At 32.7% G+C, this 10,156-nt stretch overlaps 1 protein-coding gene across 1 annotated transcript; it reads left to right on the top strand.

The window, feature by feature from the left end:
• Window positions 1–5,332: 5,332 nt before the first annotated feature.
• Window positions 5,333–8,100, top strand: LOC118041420 (rho GTPase-activating protein 2). The gene is made up of 4 exons (XM_035048743.2): window positions 5,333–5,851; window positions 6,491–6,611; window positions 6,712–7,062; window positions 7,261–8,100. The coding sequence occupies exons 1-4, from the start codon at window positions 5,496–5,498 to the stop codon at window positions 7,840–7,842; spliced, it is 1,410 nt and encodes a 469-aa protein (XP_034904634.1). The 5' UTR covers window positions 5,333–5,495; the 3' UTR covers window positions 7,843–8,100.
• Window positions 8,101–10,156: the final 2,056 nt, after the last annotated feature.

The following is a 10,156-nucleotide window of genomic DNA, read 5'->3' as shown; positions in this document are numbered from 1 at the left end:
GCGCAGTGTTTTTGAAATTCAAATACTGCTACGACTAGCCACTGCCCAGGTGGTGGAGAGAGAGAGAGAGTGGGAGATTCACCCGCCTCCGATTGGACAAGGTCCCTTTTCGTGGGGCCCGTGTAATTATTATTATTATTAATTATTATTGTTATTATTTACGTGACCAAAAATTAATGCATTAGGCTACAAGACAAGCAAGGATTAATCTGGTCTGCTAACGCTCCTTCTCTAAAGATGGTTTAGACGCCTGGCTCGCTTCCTTTCTTTTTGTGTATGCAAATAAACTTTAATGACTTTATGGAGAAAATGGCCTTTTTGAAGGTGAAGCAACGGGGACATTATTATGCAACCCCGCATTTTCATAATTAAAACTTGTCTCTAAAGGTAGAAAACCATATCTTTATTTCACCGCCTCTATTCTCTGTTTTAGGGTTTATATTTACGTTTTTTTTATTATTTTTATTCTGCCCCTGCAATTTGATGAATCGAGGTTTTTTATTTTAGAAAAAAACTGATACATTAAAATATTGTAGAATATACTAAAAGGCTAGGCTTAATTACTGTGGATTTGCACTGTCTAGACACGCATAACAACGTGGATTTATTGTTTTTTTTCTAGAAATTTATTTTCATCATCTAAGTTTTATTTTGTGAGATTTGATCCAAATTAAAGGTTTATTGCTTTTGATTTCTTGATGGAAGGTGAAATTGAAAAAAGAGGGACCAAAATGAAAAAGACATCAAACATAGGTGGTGTGCTAGAGATTACATATAAATAGGCTTAGGTTCTTGATCTTTTAAAATAATACAATTTATACAATTTAGATTTCTTTAAATTTTAAAAAATTAATTTTTATACACAAGTTCACTTGTGTTGTTTTTTAGTTCTTAATTAGAGAAATGAGATGAACAGGGTTGCCAGGTTACACTGATGAAAAAAAAAGTCATCGTTCACTTCATTTTATAACCACCAAAATGAGTTTTCTTGATGTTTACAGATTTCATAAGATGAAAAAAGCTTCATGGTGATTGTTTAGAGCTTCAATGTTGCATGAAAAAACACATTTAAGTAGACAAAGCCAAATTCAACCCAGTTTGTTTTAGGTTTTTGGGTCAATTTTTTTATATTTGGAGTTGACGAAATGGTTTGTGGGTGTTAGTAAAGTGTTTTTTTATTTGAAATGACTTTAAAATTAGATTTTTTAAAAGTGTTTTTTTAATATTTTTTTGATATTAGAATATCAAAATTTTAAAAAATACAAAAATAATTTGAAGTAAAAGAAATTTAAAATTTTTCAAAACCATAGTTAACCACAATGTTAAACACCACCCAAATAAACTTAGAAAAAAAAAAAAAAAACTCAATTGAACCTTAATGTATTATCTAAATATCAGTTGAGTTTTAGAGTTTTTGATTTTATCAATTTCACCTTGAATATAATTGACAATAAAGAACATTATCCTTCTAAATATCCATCGTCAACTACTGCTAAGAGATTCTATCTTGCACTAGCTTCTAAATATCCATTGACAGAGATATGAATATGAATATGATAGGGACTAAATTGAAAATTTCCCACTACTTTTTCATTGGGGAGAAAAAGTAATTTCAACCGTTACTTGGAGAATCACCATTTGATGCTCTTGAGCTTTTAAAACGGGTCTTCAACGTTATAACATCAAATCGTAATTTCAACAGCATGTATTACCAAAATGTTTTTAATCCATAGCTACAAGTAAGGTTTCCAAGGACAAAATTAACATAGTTTTAATAGCATGTTTAATTGAGCTATTTTTTCCCTTAATTATAAATTAAGTTCTTAAGCCATTGAAAATACACACATGATTATTTATATTCAACCACTGATTTTATTTTTTATATATATTAGAAAACAGAATGTAAAGATTCTATAAAAGACGCCATCTCCCAACCGGGTGCCGGTAGACTCGGCGCCGAGGCCAAGAGAATTGTGGGGATAATCTAGGTAGGGTTCTAGGTAAAGCAAAACACATTTACAAAGGAAGAAGAAAATAAAAAGCAGTGATATACTTTTTTATTAATTGTCTCTTTCCTTTAATCACGAGGATGACCTAAAAAGAACTCCATCGTTGTTGGAAATATAAAATCTGTGTCCTGATATGATGGACCGTCCAATGCATGAAACACAACGGTCCTTTCAGCACTATACTCCTCCCTCGGCTCTCTCTTTCAGAGGCAATAAACTGCCATAAATGTAAGCTTTTTCGTGGAAAATGGCATGACGAAACAACGGCTATCCCATCACCAAAACAAGGACACGAGCATGCTCCTATTCTATTACTGCTCTAACTTTTGTATTATTTTAAAGATAGTTGTGTATTTTTAAAAAATCATTTTTGTTATTAGTATATTAAAATATTAAAAAAAAATACAAAAATACACACATATCATAATTCGATTTTTTTTTTTTTTGTGTGTGAGAGATACAATAAGTAGAAGTTAACTTTCAACAACTTTTACTTAATTTACCTTAACGTTTAATTAATTAAGTCTCTCTCTAGAGATAAATGATTTGCATGTATTGTCAAACAAAGGCCTTTACAACACGTGTACAAAGAAATCAAGTCGACAGTAGATTGGGTAGCTAATTTTGGATCATCTAAAAATCTCATTAATTAGGACCACCCAATGCCTCTCTTTCAGGATTGTATTTAATTTTGTACTATATCAACTGATTACATTTACTCGTTTGGTTTAATTTTCACGGGCTCTTAAGCCTTTATTTTTTTTATTTTAAAAAAATGCCTTCTCATAGGTCCATACAAGAATTCTCATGTATATATATATTCAAGTAAATAATTAAGTCTATATTTCTTTCATAGTTAAAACTACTAAATAGATGGCTTGTGATATGTTATGAGATTTCAGTCATTGATTTTAATGAGTTTAATTAGTTTGATTAATTTAATAATATAATTAGAAAAAAAAAATTGACAACAAATAAAATTAAAAAAAAGAATAATTCAATGTAAAGAATGAACACTTGCCAGTATTATGGAAATATATCTTTACAATGTTTCTAAAATATCTCAATGGTCTTATTTTTTTAATAAAATAAAAATTAAATAGGAATGAGATAATGCATAAAAAAAAAGAAAAATATATGAATCTCAATTCCCAACAAATAAAATGATGAATGAAAAAATTCAAAATAAAATAATTTAAAAAACAAAAAAAAATTGATTAGAGTCTGTTTGGGCTAGCTTATAGGTTAATTTTTAAAAATATATCATTTGAAGGAACCAAACATTATAAATTTTTTATCATCTAGCTTGAGAAAAAAAATAAACCAAATCTATAACCTAGTTGTGGGCCTGAGTAATGTCGTGGAAGTAAAATTACGAATATCAATTCTCAAATCAACATCAAATTAAAGGGTGAGATTATAAAAAAATAAATAAAAAGCAACCAAAAAAAAAAAGCTTGAGTCAAACCTAGTGAACTTGATAAATTTATGTCTTGAGACATGATAACAAGATAACTCTATAGAAAGGAAAGGTAAAAAAAAAAAAAAAAAAATTACTAATTTCCAACAAAACCAATGATGATAGATGAAATTAAAAATTATTGAAGGCAACCCGATCCAACCTTCAAAACTTGTGATATGTATCATAAGGCTAAATCTCAGCATAAAAGGTAAACCTAAAAACAATAATGTCAAATTCTCAACCGATCAAAATAACTAAGGATAAAATTAAATAAAAAAAAATATATAGATTTGAAAAGAATGAAAACCAAATTTCACATAACAAAATAAAACCAAATCATATGGGATGAAATTGAAAAATAATTTCAATTAAAAAATAATAAGAAAAACTAAAAATAACAATTAGGAGAATGATGATATAACTTGATATAAAAATCAAATGTTAGAGGATGAAATTGAAAAAAATATATATTTCAATAAAGGATTCGAAACCAAACACAAAGCAATTAAAAGAATGACAACTAAATTTAATATAAAAATTAAATGTCAATTAATGAAATAAAAAAAAATCCAATAAAGAATTCAAGACCAAATACATTGTAATTTGAAGAATGCGGACTTAATTTGATTCAACAAACAAATAACCAAACTTTTTTTTTTTTGCAATAACTAACATGTTTTTAATTGAAGGGAAAAAAAGGAAATAAAGAAGAAAAAAATATGTGGCCAAAGCTCAACCACTAGTCTTCTAATAAAATGCTCTCATCATGATGATGAGGTGGGGATGCGCATCGAACATCGTCTTAGATGAAGACATTCAAAGTTGTTTTAAAGCCGTACGCGCTACTCAAAAAGCACGGGCAACACGCACGTGTTGGCATGTGCTAGTCACACGCTAGGCTTTTTTAATTTAAATTATATATATATAAAAAAAACCCTGATTATCCTTGACCCTACATGAAAATAACAAAAAAGCCATAATAAAATAACTAAAGTGCCCTTGCATCCATGGCTAAAAAAAATTGTTAGGGGCATTTGAGTAATTTCACAATATAAAAATTAAAAAAACTCAAAAGCCCATTGACATGAGTAAAATGTTTTTTTTAAGAGTAATTTAATAAATACATAGTATTAAAAAAATATATAAAAATACCAATTAACCCTACGTTTTCTTGTAATAACCGATAGATCCCATGAAAAATATCTTCCAAGTCTACCTTCCTGTGCAAATCCAGTAAAATATGAATACATGCACGACGATAAATTACCAAGCACTTTTAGCTTTTTGTTTCATGAAAACGAATTCCTGGAATGGACTTTCCCATGTTTTGGAACGATTGAGCAATAATTTGTATCACGGGCTCGACGAATTTTCCGCTTCTATACTTGTTCTCTTTGGTTTTTACTCTATAGCCAGGCCCACCACCCCCACCGACCTTCGGACACATCAGATGAGACAGCAGTAGCTAAGACAATCTAATCTCGCACACAAGTAAAATGATGTTTTCTTGAAGGAATCAGAACGCACGTATTCCATATATTTTAGATTGTTTTAATGTACTGTATTAAAAATAAAATTTAAAAAATAATAAAAAATACTATTTTAATAAAAAATATTTTAAAAAATAACTAAAATGTATTATATTTTAGTGTATAAGGCCTAATTAAAATCTCAGCCAGAAGGCAATAAAAGTATGGCCATGAGCAATTAAAGAGTTGATTAGAGAATTTAATGAAATTCGATGGGATTTGTTGAATGGCATTAACGGTAATATCAGCAAGCAATGAAGTCAAAAACGTCAAAAGAAAGGATACAGATAAAGTTAAATTATACAAGTAAACAAGAGAGAGAGAGAGAGAGAGAGAGAGAGAGACCTTCTAAAATTTGAAACGAGTGGCCGTTTGAACTACAAACTTTGTAAGAAAGAGAGGAAGCGAGCTAAGAGCTTCAAACTTCAGAAATAACAAACACCTTCTTCTCTTCTCTCTTCTTTTTCTTTCTTTACATACTTCTCTATAGCTGAAATGACAGGTCTTGTAATGGTGACAAAGGGAGGTGGATGTGGCGGTGGTGTTGGTGGTAAGGGAACGAAAGGGACGAAAAGGAGTGAATTACAAGATCATCAAGAGCAAGTGCAGAACCAGCAGCTGTCTATGATGGCATTTGTATTGACAGCTATAAGGAAATCTCTTGTGGCTTGCCGCATTGAAGATGGAGGAGATGATGTCATCCCAACAAGCAGCACCCTCCATCACATGGACATTGGCTGGCCCACTAACGTTCAGCATATAACTCATGTCACTTTTGATCGCTTCAATGGCTTTCTGGGTCTTCCTGTTGAGTTTGAGGTTGAGATCCCTTGTCGAGTTCCAAGTGCTAGGTACTTAGTTTTCTTCATCTTCCGTCTTTTTTATTTCTGTTTTGGGGAAGGTGACTTCAAATTGGTGAAATTTGAACGGGGTTTCATTTTTGTTGGGGGGCGTGAGGGTCTAGATCTGAGAGGGAGAAAGATGCAAACTTGTGTTTGCTCTGGCTCTTCAAAGTTCAAAGGGGAGATTTGAAAATAAGCTGAGATTTTTAGCTTCAGTTGGGCTAAACTTTCTCCTTTTTGGTCCTCCAGGTGGGGTTTTACTACAGGAAACCTTCTTAAAGCTTCTGAGGAAGACAGATGGTTAAACTCCAGTTTAAATTTTCTAGGTTTATGGAATGAAATGAAGTTCATTTTACTTATCTCCAGCTACTCCATGCGAATAAAATCTTCTTTTGTTAAATTCAATTTGCTTCAGCTGCTCAATTTTTTCTTAATATCTAAAATTGGGGACTGTTTCAGGATATTTCATACCCATTGAAGTTTCCATAGCTAGAGAAAGAAAGATAATGGGAATGATTACTTATATTTAATAGCTTTTGTGTACTCTTCTGTTCAATTTTCTTGCATAGTTTGTTTTTTGTTGTCACTAGTCCATTTGTATAGATTTCTTATTTTCTCAGTTTATTGTGTGGTTTCTATGATTTGCAGTGCCAGTGTGTTTGGTGTCTCAGCAGAATCAATGCAATGTTCTTATGATTCGAAAGGAAATAGTGTTCCCACAATTCTCTTGCTGATGCAGGATAGATTATATTCGCAAGGCGGTCTAAAGGTACTGATTATAATACCATTTGACATTCAAATAGTTGGGATTTTATGCTTACATTTCAATATTGAATGAATTTTGCTTTTTATTTTGGGTGGTTTTCTAGGCAGAAGGGATTTTCCGCATAAACCCAGAAAATAGCCAGGAGGAGCATGTGAGGGACCAGCTGAACAGGGGCATTGTGCCTGATGATATTGATGTCCATTGTTTAGCAGGCCTTATAAAAGCCTGGTTTAGAGAGCTTCCTTCCGGGGTGCTGGATGGGCTTTCTCCTGAACAAGTTCTGCAATGTAACACCGAGGAAGAATCTGTTGAGCTTGTTAAGCAATTAAAGCCAACTGAGGCTGCATTGCTCTCTTGGGCTGTTGGTCTTATGGCTGATGTTGTCGAGGAAGAAGATTCAAATAAAATGAACGCTAGAAATATTGCAATGGTCTTTTCTCCAAACATGACTCAGGTATATTTCCATTATTTCTTAACATATCAAAGTCTTTTTTTATTGCAAAAGGAGAAGCTATGCAATAAAATGATTCGCTTTTAAAATCAGGAAATATTATTGTAGCCTTACATGTTCACTTGATGGTAGTAGATTCATGTTTGGCTACTGTGTTTCCAAATTTGTTTGACATAATTGAACGTTTTTTCCCCTTGTCAGATGTCTGATCCACTGACAGCCTTGATGCATGCTGTACAAGTAATGAACTTGCTCAAAACCCTAATCACGAAAACGCTGCGAGACCGTGAAGAGACTTCAGGTGGAGAATATTCACCCATGTCGTCTCATTCATCTGGTCACCAAACTGAAACCGATGAGGAATTTGACAGTCAGCACGACATGGAGACCAGCTGTGAGCTGAGACAGGCACCATCGGACTATGATGATCATGCCCATTTCAGCACTGGCAGTGATGAAGAAGCTGACGACGATGACATTGAGTCATCAAGTGAGGTAGAAGAAAGCTTCTCGAGGCAGTTGGACGAGGATAAAAATTCCACTGATATGTTTGTGGAGCAACCAGCAAGTTTTTCTGGGTCTAAAATGGAGTCTGGACTATCATTCACTGATAGCAAAAATGAAAATTCCAGTTCTGCCTCGAGTGATGGAGAAGATTCAAGGGCAAGTGTGATAACTGTAGGACAAAAGATTGACATCAGAAGCCAATCCAAAGGATGGAAAGACACTGAAGATGATAAGCAGACGATTGACAAGTCATCTGGGTGCAGTGAATCTGTTTGACTGAAGTTTCCCTCAACATGCTTAGGAAAACGCTTTGTTTGCAGATTTTGGTTTGCTCTCTCCGACCATGGTTGCTTCTGTAAATTAATACTGAATTAATTCTGTGTGCTTTGCTTGAGCTAGGCTAGGAAGTGTCCAGTTGTGGTGGATTGTTAAAGAGTCATGATTCAGCTTTGGGCTGAATTTGTGCTCATTCTGTCAGTTTCAGCACAGAGCTGAAAACTTTCAATTTATGTTTCATCGGAGTGCATTTCTAAACTCTGTAATTTTAGGCTCCTCTGTAACACGTTCTCCATGTCTGATTCCGTGTTCTCGGTCCAACAGACAAATCTGATCCTGAGTACACTGTTACTTGGTTCACTTGTTCTACGTGTGTGCTTCATTTGCTGAGCTAAGTTCATCTATGGTAAAGTTGGGAGCTTTAGCTGAGTGCTTTGGTGTGCTGTATCGAGGCTCTATTATAGTATCATAGAATATTGCATAGACTCGTGAATACCTAAGAAAATCAATACTCTCATATTACTAGACATTCACTCTCACCGTATATATATTGATTACCATTGTACCCTTTTTGAGTCATCATTTCTCTGCTTTTCAATTCCACCATGCCAAATTGAGCTTCACCCTTTCAAGCTCTATAGAGCTGATTTCTACCTTTATAAATTAGGCCATCTTATCATTGTCCAAACTCTTTCCTCATCATTCTTCTTAGTTTGTCTTGACTTTGATGGTTCTATAACAAAAACCTTGACTTTTTTAGATAAAGTGAAGAAAGCTGTTTTTTTGCTTAAAAATCCATTAAAATAATATTTATTTATTTAAAAAAAATTATTTTTGATAATAGTATATTAAAATGATTTAAAAACACTAAAAACAAATTAATTTAAAGCAAAAAAAATTTTAAATTTTAATGAAAAGTAGGTTCAACCTTAATTTTAAATGGTTCTTAAAGAGTGTTTGGCTGTGCGTTTCAACCTGCATTTCGTCAAATTTTGAATTTTTTTTTGTTGTTAAAATTGAGTGCGGTTTGTACTTTTTGGATCGTTTTGATGTGCTGATGTTAAAAATAATTTTTAAAAAATAAAAAAAATATTATTGGCATGTATTTTGGCATGAAAAACTATTTGAAAAGCAACCGCTACCACACTGCCAAACACACTCTTAATCCACCTCATCTTCCTCTTAATTTCTCACACCCTCCTTACCTTCCTCTCATCATGTTGTCTTTCACTCATTTGTGTCCTCCTTACCCTTGTTTTTCTTGAGCATGATTAGCATCCTTTTTTTACTGTCTCTGAATCATCATCTCTTATTAAGGTCAAATGATATTCTGAGTGGCGATCAACTATAGCTATCGAACTCTCTTTCTTAGCTTCTAATGATACTTATTCTTTAATGCCATATGATCTAACTATAAATGTGATATATTGTAAAATGGATATATAAAATTAAATGCATGTCAAATGGGACTCAGTGTTACAAAGCATTTGGTTGCCAAAAGCTATCTCATTAATAGGACATGGTTAATTTTCAAGAGATATTTAGTCTAGTGGTGAAACCTTGTGCTATTTAGACAATGCTATGTGTTGATGTTACTCGTGGCTAGTTAGTACACAACTTCATGTTTATAATGCTTTTATTTTTAAAGGATTTCTTGATGCATATGTGTTTATGGCTTAACCTTATGGCTTCATTGATCATTGGTTATATACCATGTTTGCAAACTCATACATTACTTTTATGGTCTCAAATAGACACCTAATGCATGTTTTAACTAGCTTGGTTAGTTCTTGGTCTTCTTGGGTTTTCATAGTTCCAGAGCTGATACTTCTTGGTTAACTCTTCATTCTACTAAGGCAATGATATTTTACTAACTAGTGATACTCCAACCTTTCTAAAGTATCTTATTACAAGTTTGGGTGCTAAGTTTTACATTTGTGATCTTGGACCTTTACATATACTTTTTTGGAATTGAGGTTTCTTCCACCAACTGATTTGCTTCTTTCACAACAGCTATTCATTACTGATCTTTTTAAGAAAACTAGCATATCATAGTGTAAATCAGTTAATACATCTATTGTTGTTGGCTATTCTTTGTCCAAATCAATTGACGCTTCTAATTTGGATCCTATACAATTTAAATAGTTGGTGGGTGCTCTTCAATATCTCATATTCACGTGATATGATATCTATTTGGTAATTAATAAGGCATGCCATTTCACGTATTCTCCCATTGATGTTCATTAGTTGGTATGTAAGTGCATTTTGCGCTATCTACTTAGTACTTCATCCTTCATATTGCACTTGGCTCATC

This window comes from Populus alba, chromosome 14 (assembly GCF_005239225.2).
Source record: "Populus alba chromosome 14, ASM523922v2, whole genome shotgun sequence".
In the NCBI taxonomy this organism is placed as follows: domain Eukaryota; kingdom Viridiplantae; phylum Streptophyta; class Magnoliopsida; order Malpighiales; family Salicaceae; genus Populus; species Populus alba.
This window is presented reverse-complemented; position numbering and strand designations above follow the sequence as displayed.

Coding starts and splice junctions, on each gene's coding strand:
- LOC118041420 (XM_035048743.2), top strand. CDS start 5,496: ATGACAGGTCTTGTAATGGTGACAAAGGGAGGTGGATGTGGCGGTGGT. Junction 6,612..6,711: donor ATTCGCAAGGCGGTCTAAAG/GTACTGATTATA, acceptor GTGGTTTTCTAG/GCAGAAGGGATTTTCCGCAT. Junction 7,063..7,260: donor TTTCTCCAAACATGACTCAG/GTATATTTCCAT, acceptor TCCCCTTGTCAG/ATGTCTGATCCACTGACAGC.